Below are 23,469 nucleotides of genomic sequence, written 5' to 3'. Positions count from 1 at the left end.
AAGATCCATCTGAAGAAAATAGGATAAAACATAAGCATTGTCTAGTTAAGTGTAAAACATTGATAAGACAGGCGAAGAAAGAATGTGAAATAAAGTTGGCCATTGATGCAAAAACTCATAATAAAAACTTTTTTAAATAAGCAAGAAACCAGTGAGGAAGTCAGTTGGACCATTAGATGACTGAGGGCTTAAAGGGGCTCTTAGGGAAGATAAGGCCATTGCAGAAAGACTAAATTAATTCTTTGGTTCCGTGTTTACTAATGAGGATGTTGGGGAGATACCAGTTCCGGAAATGGTTTTCAGAGGTGATGAGGCAGACAAACTGAACAAAATCACTGTGAACTTGGAAGATGTAGTAGCCAGATTGACAAACTAAAGAGTAGCAAATCACCTGGACTGGATGGTATGCATCCTAGGGTTCTCAAGGAACTCAAAAATGAAATTTCTGATCTATTAGTTAAAAATTGTAACCTATCATTAAAATCATCCATTGTACCTGAAGACTGGAGGGTGGCCAATGTAACCCCAATATTTAAAAAAGGCTCCAGGGGCGATCCGGGTAACTATAGACCAGTGAGCTTTACTTCAGTGCCGGAAAAAATAGTGGAAACTATTCTCAAGATCAAAATCGTAGAGGTTATAGAAAGACATGGTTTAATGGAACACAGTCAACATGGATTTACCCAAGGAAAGTCTTGCCTAACAAATCTTCATTTTTTTGAAGAGGTTAATAAACATGTGGATAAAGGTGAACCGGTAGATGTAGTGTATTTGTATTTTCAGAAGGCATTTGACAAAGTCCCTCATGAGAGGCTTCTAAGAAAACTAAAAAGTCATGGACTAGGAGGCGATGTCATTTCGTGGATTACAAACTGGTTAAAAGACAGGAAACAGAGAGTAGGATTAAATGGTCAATTTTCTCAATAGAAAAGGGTAAACAGTAGAGTGCCTTAGGGATCTGTACTTAGACCAGTGCTTTTCAATATATTTATAAATGATCTGGAAAGGAATACGAGTGAGGTTATCAAATTTGCAGATGATACAAAATTATTCAGAGTAGTTAAATTATAAGCGGATTGTGATACATTACAGGAGGACCTTGCAAGACTGGAAGATTGGGCATCCAAATGGTAGATGAAATTTAATGTGGATAAGTGCAAGGTGATGCATATAGGGAAAAAAAAACCCTTGCTGTAGTTACACGATGTTAGGTTCCATATTAGGAGCTACCACCCAAGAAAGAGATCTAGGCATCATAGTGGATAACACATTGAAATCGTCAGCTCAGTGTGCTGCGGCAGTCAAAAAAGCAAACAGAGTGTTAGGAATTATTAGGAAGGGAATGGTTAATAGAACGGAAAATGTCATAATGCATCTATATCGCTCCATGGTGAGACCAAACCTTGAATACTGTGTACAATTCTGGTCGCTGCATCTCAAAAAAGATATAGTTGCGATGGAGAAGGTACAGAGAAGGGCAACCAAAATGATAAGGGGAATGGAACAGCTCCCCTGTGAGGAAAGGCTGACGAGGTTAGGGCTGTTCAGCTTGGAGAAGAGACGGCTGAGTGGGGATATGATAGAGGTCTTTAAAGTCATGAGAGGTCTTGAACGAGTAGATGTGAATCGGTTATTTACCCTTTCGAATAATAGAAGGACTAGGGGACATTCCATGAAGTTTGCAAGTAGCACATTTAAGACTAATCGGAGAAAATTCTTTTTCACTCAACGCACAATAAAGCTCTGGAATTTGTTGCCAGAGGATGTGGTTAGTGGAGTTAGTGTAGCTGGGTTCAAAAAAGGTTTGGATAAGTTCTTGGAGGAGAAGTCCATTAATGGCTATTAATCAAGTTTTGTTAGGGAATAGCCACTGCTATTAATTGTATTAGTAGCATGGGAACTTCTTAGTGTTTGGTTAATTGCCAGGTTCTTGTGGCCTGGTTTGTCCTCTGATGAAAACAGGATGCTGGGTGGGATGGACCCTTGGTCTGACCCAGCATGGCAATTTCTTATAGAAACATAGAAATGATGGCAGAAGAAGACCAAACGGCCCATCCAGTCTGCCCAGCAAGCTTCACACATTCCTTCTCTCATTCTTATCTGTTTCTCTTAGCTCTTTGGTTCTATTTCCCTTCCACCCCCACCATTAATGTAGAGAGCAGTGATGGAGCTGCCTCCAAGTGAAATATCAAGCTTGATTAGTTAGGGGTAGTAGGGGAAGTAACCGCCGCAATAAGCAAGCTACACCCATGCTTATTTGTTTTACCCAGACTATGTTATTCAGCCCTTATTGGTTGTTTTTCCTTCTCCCCTGCCGTTGAAGCAGGGAGCTATGCTGGATATGCGTGAGGTATCAGTTTTTCTTCTCCCCTGCCGTTAACGCTGAGAGCTATGCTGGATATGCGTGAAGTATCAGTTTTTCTTCTCCCCTGCCGTTGAAGCAGAGAGCTATGCTGGATATGCGTGAAGTATCAGTTTTTCTTCTCCCCTGCCGTTGAAGCAGAGAGCTATGCTGGATATGCCTGAAGTATCAGTTTTTCTTCTCCCCTGCCGTTGAAGCAGAGAGCTATGCTGGATATGCCTGAAGTATCAGTTTTTCTTCTCCCCTGCCGTTGAAGCAGAGAGCTATGCTGGATATGCGTGAAGTATCAGTTTTTCTTCTCCCCTGCCGTTGAAGCAGAGAGCTATGCTGGATATGCGTGAAGTATCAGTTTTTTCTTCTCTCCTGCCGTTGAAGCAGAGAGCTATGCTGGATATGCCTGAAGTATCAGTTTTTCTTCTCCCCTGCCGTTGAAGCAGAGAGCTATGCTGGATATGCGTGAAGTATCAGTTTTTCTTCTCCCCTGCCGTTGAAGCAGAGAGCTATGCTGGATATGCCTGAAGTATCAGTTTTTCTTCTCCCCTGCCGTTGAAGCAGAGAGCTATGCTGGATATGCGTGAAGTATCAGTGTTTCTTCTCCCCTGCCGTTGAAGCAGAGAGCTATGCTGGATATGCATTGAAAGTGAAGTATCAGGCTTATTTGGTTTGGGGTAGTAACCGCCGTAACAAGCCAGCTACTCCCCGCTTTGTATGTTCTTATTCTGTTCATCAGTATAACATACACATCAAATACGACTCACCCCAAGCAAGCATAAAGTATTCTATTCAACATTTATTTATTTTATTTATTTAGAACTTTTTTATACCAACATTCATAAGCATATCACATCGGTTTGCAGATCAACGGGGATAAACCAAAGGATGAGAAATTGATTTATAAAGTTACAATTAACAAGGGGTCAAAGGAACAAGTAGGGAGTATTAGAGGGTCAAGCGGACCTAGGTAATGAGAGTAGAAGATAGTATAACCAATAAATAGAGGTAGATTGTTTAACCATAACTAGATAGTTTAACCAATAAATAGAGGTGGGATTGATGAGGGTAGGGGAGAGGTAGTTCTTGAAGGAATGAGCCGCAGGGGGAGGGGGGAGGGATGTTATGACAGAGGAATGGAGGTTGAAGTTAGCTATAGGCCCGTTTAAACAGCCAAGTTTTTAGGTGTTTTTTTTTAACATTTTGATGCATTGTTCTTGGCGTAGTTCGGGCGGCATAGAATTCCAAATCGTTGGGCCTGCTATGGAGAACGCTCATTCTTTGATGGAGATATGCTGAGTGAGTTTCTGCGAGGGAATAGACAAGGAGCCTTTGTAGGCGGATCTAGTCGGTCTATTGGAGGAGTGATATTGTAAGGCGTCATTAAGCCAGTGAGAGTTTTGATTGTGAAGGAATTTGTGGATAATTGTGAGGGCCTTGTGGAGTATTCTAGAGGGGATGGGAAGCCAATGTAGGTCTCTAAGGATTAGAGTGATATGCTCTATTCTTCGAGAATTGGTGAGGATTCTAGCTGCTGCGTTTTGCAGCATTTGGAGCAGTTTGATGGAAACAGCAGGGAGGCCTAAGAGTCAATCTTAGAAAATAGAGTCGCTTGGAGGACAGTCCTGAAATCGTTGTAATGGAGGAGTGGTCTTAGTTTCTTAAGGATGTGCAGTTTGTAGAAACAGTCTTTAGTGGTGTTATTGATAACATAGCCATCAAAATACAACCCAGTCCAAGCAAGCATAAACTATTCTATTCACCATCAAAACATACCAATCAAATACAAATCACCCCAAGCAAGCACAAACTATTCTATTAATCAGTATAACATACCCATCAAAATAAACCCACCCTAAGCAAGCATAAACTATTCTATTAATCAGTATAACATACCCATCAAAATAAACCCACCCTAAGCAAGCATAAACTATTCTATTAATCAGTATAACATACCCATCAAAATAAACCCACCCTAAGCAAGCATAAACTATTCTATTAATCAGTATACCCATCAAAATAAACCCACCCTAAGCAAGCATAAACTATTCTATTAATCAGTATAACATACCCATCAAAATAAACCCACCCTAAGCAAGCATAAACTATTCTATTAATCAGTATAACATACCCATCAAAATAAACCCACCCTAAGCAAGCATAAACTATTCTGCAAAAATGTGATATAAATAAACCATACTGAAACAATGATGATGATAATTACAATGAGGATAATCCCGATGTGTGAGTGTGTTTGTGTATAGCTGTTTCATAATCAGAATGAGTATAACTCCAATGTGTGTTTGCATATATAGCTGTGTTTCATATTTACAATGAGGCTAACCCTGATTTGTGTGTGTATATGTGTTGCTGCGCCTTATACTTACAATGAGGATAACCCCGATGTTTGTGTGTAAGAGCAGAGGACAGGGACTGAGCACAGCCATTGCCAGTATGTAGCTTCCTATTCCTGTTCCAATTGTAGTCAAGATTCCCAGAGTCATTAATGATCTGAAACAAGAAAGATGCAATTATGAATCCGTTTGGGTTGTTCCATGACCAAGAATGTGTTAAGAAAGACAGAGGTAAGATTAACATAGCTTATTCTGCAGCAAGTGAGATGCACAGTTATACAGAGAGAGAAAGCACAGCACTGCCTGCAGCACAGAGAGTGAGAGAGCATGAGAGAGAGAGAAAGCACAGCACTGCCTGCAGCACAGAGAGCGAGAGACGGAGCGAGAGAGAAAGCACAGCACTGCCTGCAGCACAGAGAGTGAGAGAGCATGAGGGAGAGAGAAAGCCCAGCACTGCCTGCAGCACAGAGAGCGAGAGAGCATGAGGGAGAGAGAAAGCACAGCACTGCCTGCAGCACAGAGAGCGAGAGACGGAGCGAGAGAGAAAGCACAGCACTGCCTGCAGCACAGAGAGTGAGAGAGCATGAGGGAGAGAGAAAGCCCAGCACTGCCTGCAGCACAGAGAGCGAGAGAGCATGAGGGAGAGAGAAAGCACAGCACTGCCTGCAGCACAGAGAGCGAGAGACGGAGCGAGAGAGAAAGCACAGCACTGCCTGCAGCACAGAGAGCGAGAGAGAGAGAGAGCATGAGGGACAGAGAAAGCCCAGCACTGCCTGCAGCACAGAGAGTTAGGGAGAGAGAAGCACAGCACTGCCTGCAGCAGAGAGAGAGAGAGAAAGCACAGCACAGCACTGCCTGCAGCACAGAGAGCGAGAGACGGAGCGAGAGAGAAAGCACAGCACTGCCTGCATCACTGAGAGAGAAAGAGAGTAAGGGAGAGAGAAAGCACAGCATTGCCTGCAGCACAGAGAGTGAGGGAGAGAGAAAGCACAGCACTGCCTTCAGCACAGAGAGTGAGAGAGTGAAGGAGTGAGAAAGCACAGCACTGCCTGCAGCACAGAGAGTGAGGGAGAGAGAGCGCACAACACTACCTTCAGCACAGAGAGGGAGAGGGAGAGAGTAAGCACAGCACTGCCCACAGCACAGAGAGAGGAGAGAGAAAGCACAGCACTGCCTGCAGCACAGAGAGTGAGGGAGAGAGAGCACAGCACTGCCTGCAGGACAGAGAGAGAGGGAAAGAGAAAGCACCACACTGCCCGCAGCACAGAGAGAGAGAGACTGAGGGAGAGAGAAAGCACAGAACTGCCTGCAGCACAGAGAGTGAGAGAGTGAGGGAGAGAGAAAGTACAGCTCTGCCTGCAGCACAGACAGAGAGTGAGGGAAAGAGAAAACACAGCACTGCCTGCAGCACAGAGAGAGAGTGAGGGAAAGAGAAAACACAGCACTGCCTGCAGCACAGACAGAGAGTGAGGGAAAGAGAAAACACAGCACTGCCTGCAGCACAGAGAGAGAGTGAGGGAAAGAGAAAACACAGCACTGCCTGCAGCACAGAGAGAGAGTGAGGGAGAGAGAAAGCACAGCACTGCCTGCAGCAGAGAGAGAGAGAGTGAGGGAGAGAGAAAGCACCGCACTGCCTGCAGCACAGAGAGAGAGTGAGGGAGAGAGAAAGCACAGCACTGCCCGCAGCACAGAGAGAGAGAGAGAGAGAGAGAGAGTTAGGGAGAGAGAAGCACAGCATTGCCTGCAGCACAGAGAGAGAGAGAGTGAGGGAGAGAGAAAGCACAGCACTGCCTGCAGCACAGAGAGCGAGAGAGCATGAGGGAGAGAGAAAGCACAGCACTGCCTGCAGCACAGAGAGAGAGAGAGAGAGAGTTAGGGAGAGAGAAGCACAGCATTGCCTGCAGCACAGAGAGAGAGAGAGTGAGGGAGAGAGAAAGCACAGCACTGCCTGCAGGACAGAGAGAGAGAGAGTGAGGGAGAGAGAAAGCACCGCACTGCCCGCAGCAGAGAGAGTGAGGGAGAGAGAAAGCACAGCATTGCCTGCAGCAGAGAGAGAGAGAGAGTGAGGAAGAGAGAAAGTAGAGCACTGACTGAAGCACAGAGATAAAGGGAGAGATTGAGGGAGAGTAGGATTAAATGGGCAATTTTCTCAGTGGAAGGGAGTGGGCAGTGGAGGCCTCAGGGATCTGTATTGGGACCCTTACTGTTCAATATATTTATAAATGATCTGGAAAGAAATACGACGAGTGAGGTAATCAAATTTGCAGATGACACAAAATTGTTCAGAGTAGTTAAATCACAAGCAGACTGTGATAAATTGCAGGAAGACCTTGTGAGACTGGAAAATTGGGCATCCAAATGGCAGATGAAATTTAATGTGGATAAGTGCAAGGTGATGCATATAGGGAAAAATAACCCATGTTATAGTTACACAATGTTGGGTTCCATATTAGGTGCTACAACCCAAGAAAGAGATCTAGGTGTCATAGTGGATAACACATTGAAATCGTCGGTTCAGTGTGCTGCGGCAGTCAAAAAAGCAAACAGAATGTTGGGAATTATTAGAAAGGGAATGGTGAATAAAACGGAAAATGTCATAATGCTTCTGTATGCAGGGGGTGCAGGGACTTATGTGGGCTCTGCAGGGCTGGGACTGGCTCTGACCTGGGATCTGTGAGTGCCAGAAGTGCTGCAGGGGATGGGGAGATATTAACTGCTGAGCTGCCAGGGCTCAGGATATGCAGGGGGTGCAGGAGGGACTTATGTGGGCTCTGCAGGGCTGGGACTGGCTCTGACCTGGGATCTGTGAGTGCCAGAAGTGCTGCGGGGGATGGGGAGATATTAACTGCTGAGCTGCCAGGGCTCAGGATATGCAGGGGGTGCAGGAGGGACTTATGTGGGCTCTGAAGGCCTGGGACTGGCTCTGACCTGGGATCTGTGAGTGCCAGAAGTGCTGCGGGGGATGGGGAGATATTAACTGCTGAGCTGCCAGGGCTCAGGACATGCAGGGGATACAGGAGGGACTTATGTGGGCTCTGAAGGCCTGGGACTGGCTCTGACCTGGGATCTGTGAGTGCCAGAAGTGCTGCGGGGGATGGGGAGATATTAACTGCTGAGCTGCCAGGGCTCAGGACATGCAGGGGGTGCAGGAGGGACTTATGTGGGCTCTGCAGGCCTGGGACTGGCACTGACCTGGGATCTGTGAGTGTCAGAAGTGCTGCAGGGGATGGGAGATATTAACTGCTGAGCTGCCAGGGCTCAGGACATGCAGGGGGTGCAGGGACTTATGTGGGCTCTGCAGGCCTGGGACTGGCTCTGACCTGGGATCTGTGAGTGTCAGAAGTGCTGCAGGGGATGGGGAGATATTAACTGCTGAGCTGCCAGGGCTCAGGACATGCAGGGGGTGCAGGGACTTATGTGGGCTCTGCAGGCCTGGGACTGGCTCTGACCTGGGATCTGTGAGGGTCAGAAGTGCTGCAGGGGATGGGGAGATATTAACTGCTGAGCTGCCAGGGCTCAGGACATGCAGGGGGTGCAGGAGGGACTTATGTGGGCTCTGCAGGGCTGGGACTGGCACTGACCTGGGATCTGTGAGGGTCAGAAGTGCTGCAGGGGATGGGGAGATATTAACTGCTGAGCTGCCAGGGCTCAGGACATGCAGGGGGTGCAGGAGGGACTTATGTGGGCTCTGCAGGCCTGGGACTGGCACTGACCTGGGATCTGTGAGTGTCAGAAGTGCTGCAGGGGATGGGGAGATATTAACTGCTGAGCTGCCAGGGCTCAGGACATGCAGGGGGTGCAGGAGGGACTTATGTGGGCTCTGCAGGGCTGGGACTGGCTCTGACCTGGGATCTGTGAGTGTCAGAAGTGCTGCAGGGGATGGGGAGATATTAACTGCTGAGCTGCCAGGGCTCAGGACATGCAGGGGGTGCAGGAGGGACTTATGTGGGCTCTGCAGGGCTGGGACTGGCTCTGACCTGGGATCTGTGAGTGTCAGAAGTGCTGCAGGGGATGGGGAGATATTAACTGCTGAGCTGCCAGGGCTCAGGACATGCAGGGGGTGCAGGAGGGACTTATGTGGGCTCTGCAGGCCTGGGACTGGCTCTGACCTGGGATCTGTGAGTGTCAGAAGTGCTGCAGGGGATGGGGAGATATTAACTGCTGAGCTGCCAGGGCTCAGGACATGCAGGGGGTGCAGGGACTTATGTGGGCTCTGCAGGCCTGGGACTGGCTCTGACCTGGGATCTGTGAGGGTCAGAAGTGCTGCGGGGGATGGGGAGATATTAACTGCTGAGCTGCCAGGGCTCAGGACATGCAGGGGGTGCAGGAGGGACTTATGTGGGCTCTGCAGGCCTGGGACTGGCTCTGACCTGGGATCTGTGAGTGCCAGAAGTGCTGCAGGGGATGGGGAGATATTAACTGCTGAGCTGCCAGGGCTCAGGACATGCAGGGGGTACAGGAGGGACTTATGTGGGCTCTGCAGGCCTGGGACTGGCTCTGACCTGGGATCTGTGAGTGCCAGAAGTGCTGCAGGGGATGGGGAGATATTAACTGCTGAGCTGCCAGGGCTCAGGACATGCAGGGGGTGCAGGAGGGACTTATGTGGGCTCTGCAGGCCTGGGACTGGCTCTGACCTGGGATCTGTGAGTGCCAGAAGTGCTGCAGGGGATGGGGAGATATTAACTGCTGAGCTGCCAGGGCTCAGGACATGCAGGGGGTGCAGGAGGGACTTATGTGGTCTCTGCAGGCCTGGGACTGGCTCTGACCTGGGATCTGTGAGGGTCAGAAGTGCTGCGGGGGATGGGGAGATATTAACTGCTGAGCTGCCAGGGCTCAGGACATGCAGGGGGTGCAGGAGGGACTTATGTGGGCTCTGCAGGCCTGGGACTGGCACTGACCTGGGATCTGTGAGTGTCAGAAGTGCTGCAGGGGATGGGGAGATATTAACTGCTGAGCTGCCAGGGCTCAGGACATGCAGGGGGTGCAGGGACTTATGTGGTCTCTGCAGGGCTGGGACTGGCTCTGACCTGGGATCTGTGAGTGTCAGAAGTGCTGCGGGGGATGGGGAGATATTAACTGCTGAGCTGCCAGGGCTCAGGACATGCAGGGGGTGCAGGAGGGACTTATGTGGGCTCTGCAGGCCTGGGACTGGCTCTGACCTGGGATCTGTGAGTGCCAGAAGTGCTGCAGGGGATGGGAGATATTAACTGCTGAGCTGCCAGGGCTCAGGACATGCAGGGGGTGCAGGAGGGACTTATGTGGGCTCTGCAGGCCTGGGACTGGCACTGACCTGGGATCTGTGAGTGTCAGAAGTGCTGCAGGGGATGGGGAGATATTAACTGCTGAGCTGCCAGGGCTCAGGACATGCAGGGGGTGCAGGAGGGACTTATGTGGGCTCTGCAGGCCTGGGACTGGCTCTGACCTGGGATCTGTGAGTGTCAGAAGTGCTGCAGGGGATGGGGAGATATTAACTGCTGAGCTGCCAGGGCTCAGGACATGCAGGGGGTGCAGGAGGGACTTATGTGGGCTCTGCAGGCCTGGGACTGGCACTGACCTGGGATCTGTGAGTGTCAGAAGTGCTGCGGGGGATGGGGAGATATTAACTGCTGAGCTGCCAGGGCTCAGGACATGCAGGGGGTGCAGGGACTTATGTGGGCTCTGCAGGCCTGGGACTGGCTCTGACCTGGGATCTGTGAGTGTCAGAAGTGCTGCAGGGGATGGGGAGATATTAACTGCTGAGCTGCCAGGGCTCAGGACATGCAGGTGGCGGAGGGACTTATGTGGGCTCTGCAGGCCTGGGACTGGCTCTGACCTGGGATCTGTGAGTGTCAGAAGTGCTGCAGGGGATGGGGAGATATTAACTGCTGAGCTGCCAGGGCTCAGGACATGCAGGGGGTGCAGGAGGGACTTATGTGGGCTCTGCAGGGCTGGGACTGGCTCTGACCTGGGATCTGTGAGGGTCAGAAGTGCTGCGGGGGATGGGGAGATATTAACTGCTGAGCTGCCAGGGCTCAGGACATGCAGGGGGTGCAGGAGGGACTTATGTGGGCTCTGCAGGCCTGGGACTGGCACTGACCTGGGATCTGTGAGTGTCAGAAGTGCTGCAGGGGATGGGGAGATATTAACTGCTGAGCTGCCAGGGCTCAGGACATGCAGGGGGTGCAGGAGGGACTTATGTGGGCTCTGCAGGCCTGGGACTGGCTCTGACCTGGGATCTGTGAGTGCCAGAAGTACTGCAGGGGATGGGGAGATATTAACTGCTGAGCTGCCAGGGCTCAGGACATGCAGGGGGTGCAGGGACTTATGTGGGCTCTGCAGGCCTGGGACTGGCTCTGACCTGGGATCTGTGAGTGTCAGAAGTGCTGCAGGGGATGGGGAGATATTAACTGCTGAGCTGCCAGGGCTCAGGACATGCAGGGGGTGCAGGGACTTATGTGGGCTCTGCAGGCCTGGGACTGGCACTGACCTGGGATCTGTGAGTGTCAGAAGTGCTGCAGGGGATGGGGAGATATTAACTGCTGAGCTGCCAGGGCTCAGGACATGCAGGGGGTGCAGGAGGGACTTATGTGGGCTCTGCAGGCCTGGGACTGGCACTGACCTGGGATCTGTGAGTGTCAGAAGTGCTGCAGGGGATGGGGAGATATTAACTGCTGAGCTGCCAGGGCTCAGGACATGCAGGGGGTGCAGGAGGGACTTATGTGGGCTCTGCAGGCCTGGGACTGGCTCTGACCTGGGATCTGTGAGTGCCAGAAGTACTGCAGGGGATGGGGAGATATTAACTGCTGAGCTGCCAGGGCTCAGGACATGCAGGGGGTGCAGGAGGGACTTATGTGGGCTCTGCAGGGCTGGGACTGGCTCTGACCTGGGATCTGTGAGTGCCAGAAGTGCTGCAGGGGATGGGAGATATTAACTGCTGAGCTGCCAGGGCTCAGGACATGCAGGGGGTGCAGGGACTTATGTGGGCTCTGCAGGGCTGGGATTGGCTCTGACCTGGGATCTGTGAGGGTCAGAAGTGCTGCGGGGGATGGGGAGATATTAACTGCTGAGCTGCCAGGGCTCAGGACATGCAGGGGGTGCAGGGACTTATGTGGGCTCTGCAGGCCTGGGACTGGCTCTGACCTGGGATCTGTGAGTGCCAGAAGTGCTGCAGGGGATGGGGAGATATTAACTGCTGAGCTGCCAGGGCTCAGGACATGCAGGGGGTGCAGGAGGGACTTATGTGGGCTCTGCAGGCCTGGGACTGGCTCAGATCTGGAATCTGAGTGCAGGGAGAAGGGCTGCAGGGGATAGAGAGGCAGGACAGCTCTGTATAAAATGTGCCTGGGCTCATGGGGTGGAGGAGGGCGAATCATAAATTGAAAGGTGTGCAGAACCTGGCAATGAAGGGAAGCCCAACCTGCTGATGAAAGGTGACCGGGATGGGTGCACCAGGCCTGCAGAGGAGGGCAGCTGGTTATGGAGGGGTGAGGAGAGGTGGGAACAGAGAAGGACGGAGCAAAGTAGGTTAAGGGGATGTGGGGAGTGGAGCTGGAAGAGGGTTATTAAACCTCTTCCCACCAAATATAAATTTCTGAGTCTTTCCATGCCGGAGAGGGAGAATGCAGCAGGAGGGAGGGGAGGAAGGGGTTAGGAAAATGAGAGAGTGTGATGGGGGAATGGGGCAGGGGAGAGGGCACTGGTGGGAAAGAGCTGGGGTGGGTTGCCAGGTTGAGACTTCCCCGTGGACATTTACATGCAGGCTGACAGTCTCACTCACATCCCTACTCCCTGCTGGGGGAGGGGGCGGACTCCATTATTTGTGTTGAGTTCAGCCCCCCCCCCCAATCATTTTGTGAAGTTGCATCCTATAGAGCGAGCTCTGGGTGTCCTGGAAATCCCTTTCCCAAGTTCCTTTATCACTGCCCCTCCTTTCTTCACTCTCTTGATTGATGGATCCCAATGACGGTGTAAATAAATAAATAAATACAATCGGGGGGGAGTGTCACTGCCCCTCCTTTCTTCACTCTCTTGATTGATGGATCCCAATGATGGTGTAAATAAATAAATAAATACAATGGGGGGGGGGGTGTCACTGCCCCTCCTTTCTTCTCTCTCTAGATTGATGGATGCCAATGACGGTGTAAATAAATAAATAAATACAATGGGGGGGGGGTGTCACTGCCCCTCCTTTCTTCACTCTCTTGATTGATGGATCCCAATGACGGTGTAAATAAATAAATAAATACAATCGGGGGGGGGGGGTGTCACTGCCCCTCCTTTCTTCTCTCTCTAGATTGATGGATGCCAATGACGGTGTAAATAAATAAATAAATACAATGGGGGGGGGGTGTCACTGCCCCTCCTTTCTTCACTCTCTTGATTGATGGATCCCAATGACGGTGTAAATAAATAAATAAATACAATCGGGGGGGGGGGGGGTGTCACTGCCCCTCCTTTCTTCACTCTCTTGATTGATGGATCCCAATGACGGTGTAAATAAATAAATAAATACAATCGGGGGGGAGGTGTGTCACTGCCCCTCCTTTCTGCACTCTCTTGATTGATGGATCCCAATGATGGTGTAAATAAATAAATAAATACAATCGGGGGGGGGGGGTGTCACTGCCCCTCCTTTCTTCACTCTCTTGATTGATGGATCCCAATGACGGTGTAAATAAATAAATAAATACAATCCGGGGGGGGGGGGGGTGTCACTGCCCTTCCTTTCTTCACTCTCTTGATTGATGGAACCCAATGACGGTGTAAATAAATAAATAAATAAATACAATCCGGGGGGGGGGGGTGTCACTGCCCCTCCTTTCTTCACTCTCTTGATTGATGGATCCCAATGACCGTGTAAATAAATAAATAAATACAATCCGGGGGGGGGGTGGTGTCACTGCCCTTCCTTTCTTCACTCTCTTGATTGATGGAACCCAATGACGGTGTAAATAAATAAATAAATACAATCCGGGGGGGGTGGTGTCACTGCCCTTCCTTTCTTCACTCTCTTGATTGATGGAACCCAATGACGGTGTAAATAAATAAATAAATACAATCTGGGGGGGGGGGGGGTGTCACTGCCCCTCCTTTCTTCTCTCTCTAGATTGATGGATCCCAATGACGGTGTAAATAAATAAATAAATACAATCGGGGGGGGGGGGGGTGTCACTGCCCCTCCTTTCTTCTCTCTCTTGATTGATGGATCCCAATGACGGTGTAAATAAATAAATAAATACAATCTGGGGGGGGGTGTCACTGCCCCTCCTTTCTTCTCTCTCTAGATTGATGGATGCCAATGACGGTGTAAATAAATAAATAAATACAATCGGGGGGGGGGTGTCACTGCCCCTCCTTTCTTCACTCTCTTGATTGATGGATCCCAATGACGGTGTAAATAAATAAATAAATACAATCCGGGGGGGGGGGGGTCACTGCCCCTCCTTTCTTCACTCTCTTGATTGATGGATCCCAATGACGGTGTAAATAAATAAATAAATACAATCGGGGGGGGGGGGTGTCACTGCCCCTCCTTTCTTCACTCTCTTGATTGATGGATGCCAATGACGGTGTAAATAAATAAATAAATACAATCGGGGGGGGGGGGTGTCACTGCCCCTCCTTTCTTCACTCTCTTGATTGATGGATCCCAATGACGGTGTAAATAAATAAATAAATACAATCGGGGTGGGGGTGTCACTGCCCCTCCTTTCTTCTCTCTCTAGATTGATGGATCCCAATGATGGTGTAAATAAATAAATAAATACAATCGGGGGGGGGGAGTGTCACTGCCCCTCCTTTCTTCACTCTCTTGATTGATGGATCCCAATGACGGTGTAAATAAATAAATAAATACAATGGGGGGGTGTCACTGCCCCTCCTTTCTTCTCTCTCTAGATTGATGGAACCCAATGACGGTGTAAATAAATAAATAAATACAATGGGGGGGGGGGGTGTCACTGCCCCTCCTTTCTGCACTCTCTTGATTGATGGATCCCAATGATGGTGTAAATAAATAAATAAATACAATCGGGGGGGGGGGGGGTGTCACTGCCCCTCCTTTCTTCACTCTCTTGATTGATGGATCCCAATGACGGTGTAAATAAATAAATAAATACAATCCGGGGGGGGTGTCACTGCCCCTCCTTTCTTCACTCTCTTGATTGATGGATCCCAATGACGGTGTAAATAAATAAATAAATACAATCTGGGGGGGGGGGTGTCACTGCCCCTCCTTTCTTCTCTCTCTTGATTGATGGATCCCAATGACGGTGTAAATAAATAAATAAATACAATCGGGGGGGGGGGTGTCACTCTGCCCCTCCTTTCTTCTCTCTCTAGATTGATGGATCCCAATGATGGTGTAAATAAATAAATAAATACAATCGGGGGGGGGGTGTCACTGCCCCTCCTTTCTTCTCTCTCTTGATTGATGGATCCCAATGACGGTGTAAATAAATAAATAAATACAATCTGGGGGGGGGTGTCACTGCCCCTCCTTTCTTCTCTCTCTTGATTGATGGATCCCAATGACGGTGTAAATAAATAAATAAATACAATCGGGGGGGGGTGTCACTGCCCCTCCTTTCTTCACTCTCTTGATTGATGGATCCCAATTACGGTGTAAATAAATAAATAAATACAATCTGGGGGGGGGGGGTGTCACTGCCCCTCCTTTCTTCTCTCTCTAGATTGATGGATCCCAATGACGGTGTAAATAAATAAATAAATACAATCGGGGGGGGGTCACTGCCCCTCCTTTCTTCACTCTCTTGATTGATGGATCCCAATGACGGTGTAAATAAATAAATAAATACAATCGGGGGGGGGGTGTCACTGCCCCTCCTTTCTTCACTCTCTAGATTGATGGAACCCAATGATGGTGTAAATAAATAAATAAATACAATCGGGGGGGGGGGGGTGTCACTGCCCCTCCTTTCTTCTCTCTCTAGATTGATGGATCCCAATGACGGTGTAAATAAATAAATAAATAAATAAATACAATCGGGGGGGGGGTGTCACTGCCCCTCCTTTCTTCTCTCTCTAGATTGATGGATCCCAATGATGGTGTAAATAAATAAATAAATACAATCAGGGGGGGGGGTGTCACTGCCCCTCCTTTCTTCACTCTCTTGATTGATGGATCCCAATGATGGTGTAAATAAATAAATAAATACAATCGGGGGGGGGGGGGGTCACTGCCCCTCCTTTCTTCACTCTCTTGATTGATGGATCCCAATGACGGTGTAAATAAATAAATAAATACAATTGGGGGGGGGTGTCACTGCCCCTCCTTTCTTCACTCTCTTGATTGATGGAACCCAATGATGGTGTAAATAAATAAATAAATACAATCGGGGGGGGGGGGGGTCACTGCCCCTCCTTTCTTCTCTCTCTAGATTGATGGATCCCAATGACGGTGTAAATAAATAAATAAATACAATCTGGGGGGGGGGGTGTCACTGCCCCTCCTTTCTTCACTCTCTTGATTGATGGATCCCAATGACGGTGTAAATAAATAAATAAATACAATCTGGGGGGGGGTGTCACTGCCCCTCCTTTCTTCTCTCTCTAGATTGATGGATCCCAATGACTGTGTAAATAAATAAATAAATACAATCGGGGGGGGTCACTGCCCCTCCTTTCTTCACTCTCTTGATTGATGGATCCCAATGACGGTGTAAATAAATAAATAAATACAATCGGGGGGGGGGTGTCACTGCCCCTCCTTTCTTCACTCTCTAGATTGATGGAACCCAATGATGGTGTAAATAAATAAATAAATACAATCGGGGGGGGGGGGGGTGTCACTGCCCCTCCTTTCTTCTCTCTCTAGATTGATGGATCCCAATGACGGTGTAAATAAATAAATAAATAAATAAATACAATCGGGGGGGGGGTGTCACTGCCCCTCCTTTCTTCTCTCTCTAGATTGATGGATCCCAATGATGGTGTAAATAAATAAATAAATACAATCGGGGGGGGGGGGGGTGTCACTGCCCCTCCTTTCTTCACTCTCTTGATTGATGGATCCCAATGATGGTGTAAATAAATAAATAAATACAATGGGGGGGGGGGGTGTCACTGCCCCTCCTTTCTTCTCTCTCTAGATTGATGGATCCCAATGACGGTGTAAATAAATAAATAAATACATACAATCGGGGGGGGGGGGGCATATTTTCTTTGTGCTAAGCTGGTACAATTTCTTTTCCTGTTATGGCAGAGGTTTTGGAGAAATTTCAGAGGGTTAATGATTGTTTGTCTGACATTTCCTGCTGGTGCAAAGTTCATGGCTTGAAGGTCAGTGGTTAGCAGCTCAGCTGAGTGGACACGTTTTGACTTGCAGTGAAATAATGCGGGATCTGGGTGTCCTGCTGGGGGCACAGCTCTCTGGGCAGCCTCCGGACAGGGTTTTTTACATTCGATGACTTTGGAACAATTCCCAGTCATTAATTCTGGCAGCTTGACATCCGAGCCTCCCCTGATTAATTCCAGCCCTGCAGCCAGGCTTCTGGATACCCCCGCAATGGCTTAAGGGGCTGCACCAGCACTTAGACCACTTCCTGGCCCTCCCGGTCACTCTCTCGCTTCAGGATCTGGCTCCTTCATATTTAACTAAGGGAGTCATTCGCTATTTGCCAGCTAAAGCCTTGAGATCATCCCACATGCATTTATTCTCTATACCTGGGGGTTTTCATCAAATTGGACTAGAAAGACTTTCAGGTCGATACAGCAAGGCCGCGTTAGAAACAGTGTGGCAGTGCCGGGCGCACCCTCGTTCCCCGCACACACAGTTCTGATCACATACCGCTCGATACTCCATTCAAATTGCTTGCAAATGCAAGCCGCGTCTGCGAAGTGTTAGGCGAAGGGTTAGGCCCACACAACCCATTTTACTATATATATTGTAAGCAGTTGATTCCTGTGATTGTGCCTAGGCCTAACTGGCCCCTAAACTTTACAGTTCTCTCCCAGTTTCTCTGCCACATCTCAATGTCTTTTTCATAAATAACTTCAAGCTTCATTGTTTCTAATGCATAGGATTATTTTTACACTTTTTGCTGATTTTTATTTAGTTTTATCCTGTTTTTTTTATTTATTTATTTAGTTAGTTTTAACCAGGTAGACTTGAGGAAAGCCACTGCTTATCCCTGGGTGTTTAAGCAGCTTGGAATTTTTCTCCTATTTGGGATCCTGCCAGGTACTTGTGATCTGGATTGGCCTCTGCTGTAAATAGGAAACTGGATTTGATGGGTCCTCGGTCTGACCCAATATGTCAGTTCTTATGTAAGTGCCAAGGACTCCTGTACTATGGAGAATTGGTGGGGGGGAGGGTGGGGAGCTGTAGGTACCGGGGACTCCTGTATCATGGAGAATCAGGAGGGTGGCTTGTGTCATGGGGAGGAGGGAGGGGGTGCGTGGAGGGGTGGGGGCTGGAGCTCACCTGTTTGGTAGGACCAAGGTGATGCAGCATGCCAATGGGTTTGCCAGAGCAGCCAAGGTGGCAGAGAGGTGGTAGGCAGAGTTACCGTAGGGCAGGCAGGAGTAGGACTGCACTGCAGGCAGAACCCCATTCGTCAGCGCGTTTGCCCAGGCCAAGAGCAGAAAGATAGAGATGATCTGGGGCCAAGAGTACATCTTGCTGCCAAAAGAGCTCTGTATCTGCCTCTTCTCACTGGCCGTGTGGTTAATCATGGGTCTGCTCTCTGTTGTCTTCTTACTTAAGTCAGCTTCACCCCCTGCCTCCTGGACGCCTGGCTGGCCTCTCACATTGTTCCGCTCCCGGCGTACGCATGCCAAGTGGTTGAGAAGAGCAAATGCAAGTAGGCACATGGTCATCATCCCGCAGAGGAAGAGAAAGAAGATCTGGACAGGAAATCGGGCCGGCTGGTACTCTGCATGCAAGTGGCTGGAAATGGTGATGTTGGTGTCGAGAAAGAGACTTTCTGGCAGGCTCCCATTAACGCAGTGGAGGACTCCTACACCCTGTCCCAAAGCCACAAAACCAGGAATTAGGCCACTGAGCCCCTCACCAATGAAGTAGGTGGTAAGGTAATGGGCTTTGAGTTGCATCATGTAGGGCAGGAAGGTGACAGAGGATGTGCAGTCCACCACAGAGAGAAAGAAGATGAGAACCAGCAGGGCCGTGCTGTGAGGGGCCCCGATTACTAGCGTAGTCTCTCTCCAGAAGAAGGCCAGAAGCAAGCAGGCCAGAACCCCAATGCTGACAATAGTGTATATAACAGCTGTCTCGTTCAGCCGGCCTGGCTGGAACCGGTGCATCAGGGTGACGAACAAGGGCCCGATGTTGGCAAACTGGATGAGAACAGTGAGGTAGGAGGGAAGATGCCAGCCCTCGGGCACCTCTGGGATCATCAGTGGCAGCTCCACCCACATCCCATTGATGGCCACCCAGGAACCCATGCCGAGGAGGCAGGCCAGCAAGTGCACTCCCAGAGCCATGGCCCCTGCACACAGCTCCCTGACTTCAGAAAGGGGATCTGAAATGAAGAAGGAAAAGGACAATATTTTGATCACTTGGAGGTCAGAGCATGGACACCACAGTCATATCTAGCAATGGCTCTGTGTGTAATAAGGTCTATATATCGCCATCACATTATGTGAGAATTTAGCTTGGAGGTCAGAGCGTGGACACCACAGTCATATCTAGTAATGGCTCTGTGTGTAATGAGGTCTATATAGCGCCATCACATTATGTGGGAATTTAGCTTGGAGGTCAGAGCGTGGACACCACAGTCATATCTAGCAATGGCTCTGTGTGTAATAAGGTCTATATATCACCATCACATTATGTGGGAATTTAGCTTGGAGGTCAGAGCGTGGACACCACAGTCATATCTAGCAATGGCTCTGTGTGTAATAAGGTCTATATATCACCATCACATTATGTGGGAATTTAGCTTGGAGGTCAGAGCGTGGACACCACAGTCATATCTAGCAATGGCTCTGTGTGTAATAAGGTCTATATATCACCATCACATTATGTGGGAATTTAGCTTGGAGGTCAGAGCATGGACACCACAGTCATATCTAGCAATGGCTCTGTGTGTAATAAGGTCTATATAGCGCCATCACATTATGTGGGAATTTAGCTTGGAGGTCAGAGCGTGGACACCACAGTCATATCTAAGCTTTCTCATAATCATCATAATCACCAAGCTTTCTCATAATCATCAGTCTGCGGAACTTTCCCTGCCAAGGATCCCTTCTTTGGTAACCCCCTAGAGAACTATTCAAATCATCTCTAGCACTCTCTATTACCCCACAAAGAACTCTCAGGTCATCTATGAATCCTTGGCAGACTAAAAATCAAATACCCAACCTTATACCTATCACCTATTTCTTTAGCCTACATTTGGCTTCGTAGCATTTACGTTATGTTATTAACCCCATATATATGTATCCAAGTTCCTGATACCTGTTCATTGTAAGACATTAACTTGTCAATGTTTCTGTTTAGAATGTAAACCAAATTGATCAGTAACTCTGTTATTGGAAAGTCGGTATATAAAAGTGCTAAATAAATAAATAAAATATCTAGCAATGGCTCTGTGTGTAATAAGGTCTATATATCACCATCACATTATGTGGGAATTTAGCTTGGAGGTCAGAGCATAGACACCACAGTCATATCTAGCAATGGCTCTGTGTGTAATAAGGTCTATATATCACCATCACATTATGTGGGAATTTAGCTTGGAGGTCAGAGCATGGACACCACAGTCATATCTAGCAATGGCTCTGTGTGTAATAAGGTCTATATATCGCCATCACATTATGTGAGAATTTAGCTTGGAGGTCAGAGCGTGGACACCACAGTCATATCACCACCGTCGAAATCCCTTTCAAACTCCATACTTCCAACAGACCGATTAGAGAAAACTACAAAGGAGCACTACAACCCCCCACAACCAAAGCCACGCGCCTCATTTCCACCAAAGACCGAGCGTTCTCAATAGCAGGACCAGCCATCTGGAACAACCTCCCAGCAGATCTCAGGCTGGAACCCTGCCTACTAACATTTAAGAAAAAACTCAAGACCTGGTTGTTCCGCCAAGCCTTCCCGGACCCTTCAGACACACATTAGACGACAAACCAGCTCATGAGCAACGGAACTTCGATCCCCCTCTAAATACTACACAAGCATCAGCACTTTCATAATAGCTCAACTAGCACTAGCACAGACTTTTAGGTCTTAGTTTCTTAATTTACTACCCTCTTAAGCCTTTCTTTCCAGCTGTTTAAGCTTCCAAGTTTTGCAGTCCTTGTTAAATGTAACTTTGTTTCTCCTGATTATAATAAGTTGTTTATGTTTACTGTTTTTATGTCCCTGTTCGATGTAAACCGACCTGATAAGGTATTTAACCTTGAAGGTCGGTATAGAAAAATGCTAAATAAATAAATAAATATCTAGTAATGGCTCTGTGTGTAATGAGGTCTATATAGCGCCATCACATTATGTGGGAATTTAGCTTGGAGGTCAGAGCGTGGACACAACAGTCATATCTAGTAATGGCTCTGTGTGTAATGAGGTCTATATAGCGCCATCACATTATGTGGGAATTTAGCTTGGAGGTCAGAGCGTGGACACCACAGTCATATCTAGCAATGGCTCTGTGTGTAATAAGGTCTATATATCACCATCACATTATGTGGGAATTTAGCTTGGAGGTCAGAGCGTGGACACCACAGTCATATCTAGCAATGGCTCTGTGTGTAATAAGGTCTATATATCACCATCACATTATGTGGGAATTTAGCTTGGAGGTCAGAGCGTGGACACCACAGTCATATCTAGCAATGGCTCTGTGTGTAATAAGGTCTATATATCACCATCACATTATGTGGGAATTTAGCTTGGAGGTCAGAGCGTGGACACCACAGTCATATCTAGCAATGGCTCTGTGTGTAATAAGGTCTATATATCATCATCACATTATGTGGGAATTTAGCTTGGAGGTCAGAGCGTGGACACCACAGTCATATCTAGCATATCTCCCACCCTGTTCAACATTTATATCTAGCATATCTCAACATTTATATCTAGCATATCACAGTCCTATCTAGCATATCTCCCACCCTGTTCAACATTTACCTCCTCCCCCTCTGCCATCTCCTATCACAACTCAAGCTTAATCATTACCTCTATGCAGATGACATCCAGATCATCATCCCCATCACAGAATCAATTCAAAAAACCTTCGACTACTGGGAGAATTGTCTTCAACCAATTAAACATCTACTCTCCAGCCTGAACCTGATTCTAAACTCCAGCAAAACAGAGTTGCTACTGATTTCTCACAAACCAAACACCCACGTACCCAGCCTGGCACAAAACATGGAGCTCTCTGCAGACGTCAGGAATCTAGGAGCATGGCTTGACAACCAACTTAACCTAAAAAAATTCATTAACACAACCACCAGGGATTGCTTCTTTAAACTACAGGTCCTAAAGAAACTAAAGCCACTCCTTCACTTCAATGACTTTCGCCTCGTTCTTCAATCCATTATTTTTTCGAAACTTGATTACTGCAACTCAATCTTACTTGGCCTCCCCTCTAACAGCATCAAACCCCTACAGATGGTACAAAATGCCGCAGCCAGAATCCTAACTAACACTAACAGAAGAAACCATATTACCCCCATCTTGAGCAACCTCCACTGGCTACCCATTAAACAGAGAATCCTATATAAAACCTTAACCATCATTCACAAAGCAATCCATAACGCCGCACCTATATCTCTACAAATTCAACTTCGGCCACACTTATCTTCTAGACCCATCAGAAACGCCTACAAAGGCACATTAGTCGCAGCTCCTGCCAAATCAACACTAAGAAAAAGAGCTCTCTCCACTGCAGGACCACACCAATGGAATGCGCTCCCACCAGACCTACGACTCGAACCCAATCTACCAGAATTCAAAAAAAGGTTAAAAACCTGGCTCTTCAGGCAAGCATTCCAATTCCCAGAGTGTAACTAAGCACCTCCTCCTGACTTTCAGATCCAACCATTGTAGGGTGTCACGAATTGCTTGACACTTAATTTCTTACACTTAATTTCTTACACGTACTTGCTTGACACTTGCTTGACACTTAATTTCTTACACTTAATTTCTTACATGTACTTGCTTAGTCGCAATGCCTATTTAACAGTCATTTAACAGAGGACATATTATATAACCGTTTACTGCAGTCGATACACGCTACTAAAGTCCATTGTAAAAAGGGGAACACACACATACCATTCAAAACACGAACAAGGTTATTTATTATTTGTTAAATATTATTGATACTCTCATTGTTCCTTGTAATAATGTTAATGTTAATGTTCATTGGTTGATTGTTATTGTTCAATGTTCTATGTAAAAAACCCCGGTCTAACCTCCCAGACCAGGGCAACCTTTTTGTTACATGTAAACCGGATTGATTTGTATTGCATACAGGAATTCCGGTATATAAAAATTAAAAATAAATAAATAAATAAATATCTAGCAATGGCTCTGTGTGTAATAAGGTCTACCATCACCATCACATTATGTGGGAATTTAGCTTGGAGGTTAGAGCGTGGACACCACAGTCATATCTAGCAATGGCTCTGTGTGTAATAAGGTCTATAAATCACCATCACATTATGTGGGAATTTAGCTTGGAAGTCAGAGCGTGGACACCACAGTCATATCTAGCAATGGCTGTGTGTGAAATAAGGTCTATATATCACCATCACATTATGTGGGAATTTAGCTTGGAGGTCAGAGCGTGG

At 47.8% G+C, this 23,469-nt stretch overlaps 1 protein-coding gene across 1 annotated transcript in view; it reads right to left on the bottom strand.

The window, feature by feature from the left end:
* Window positions 1–23,469, bottom strand: part of LOC115085833 (riboflavin transporter 2-like) — a 41,397-nt gene that overhangs the window by 4,854 nt on the left and 13,074 nt on the right. Inside the window, exons 2-3 of the mRNA XM_029592307.1 lie at window positions 18,131–19,187; window positions 4,741–4,864 (exon numbers count right to left, since the gene is read on the bottom strand). Of these exons, the coding sequence (XP_029448167.1) occupies window positions 4,741–4,864; window positions 18,131–19,149 (1,143 nt within the window). The 5' untranslated portion in view covers window positions 19,150–19,187. The remainder of the gene's footprint in view (window positions 1–4,740; window positions 4,865–18,130; window positions 19,188–23,469) is intronic.

The sequence above is a fragment of the Rhinatrema bivittatum genome, chromosome 2, assembly GCF_901001135.1.
Source record: "Rhinatrema bivittatum chromosome 2, aRhiBiv1.1, whole genome shotgun sequence".
NCBI classification, from domain to species: Eukaryota; Metazoa; Chordata; class Amphibia; order Gymnophiona; family Rhinatrematidae; genus Rhinatrema; species Rhinatrema bivittatum.
The sequence above is the reverse complement of the archived record's forward strand: the minus strand, read 5'-3'. Positions and strand labels throughout refer to the sequence as shown.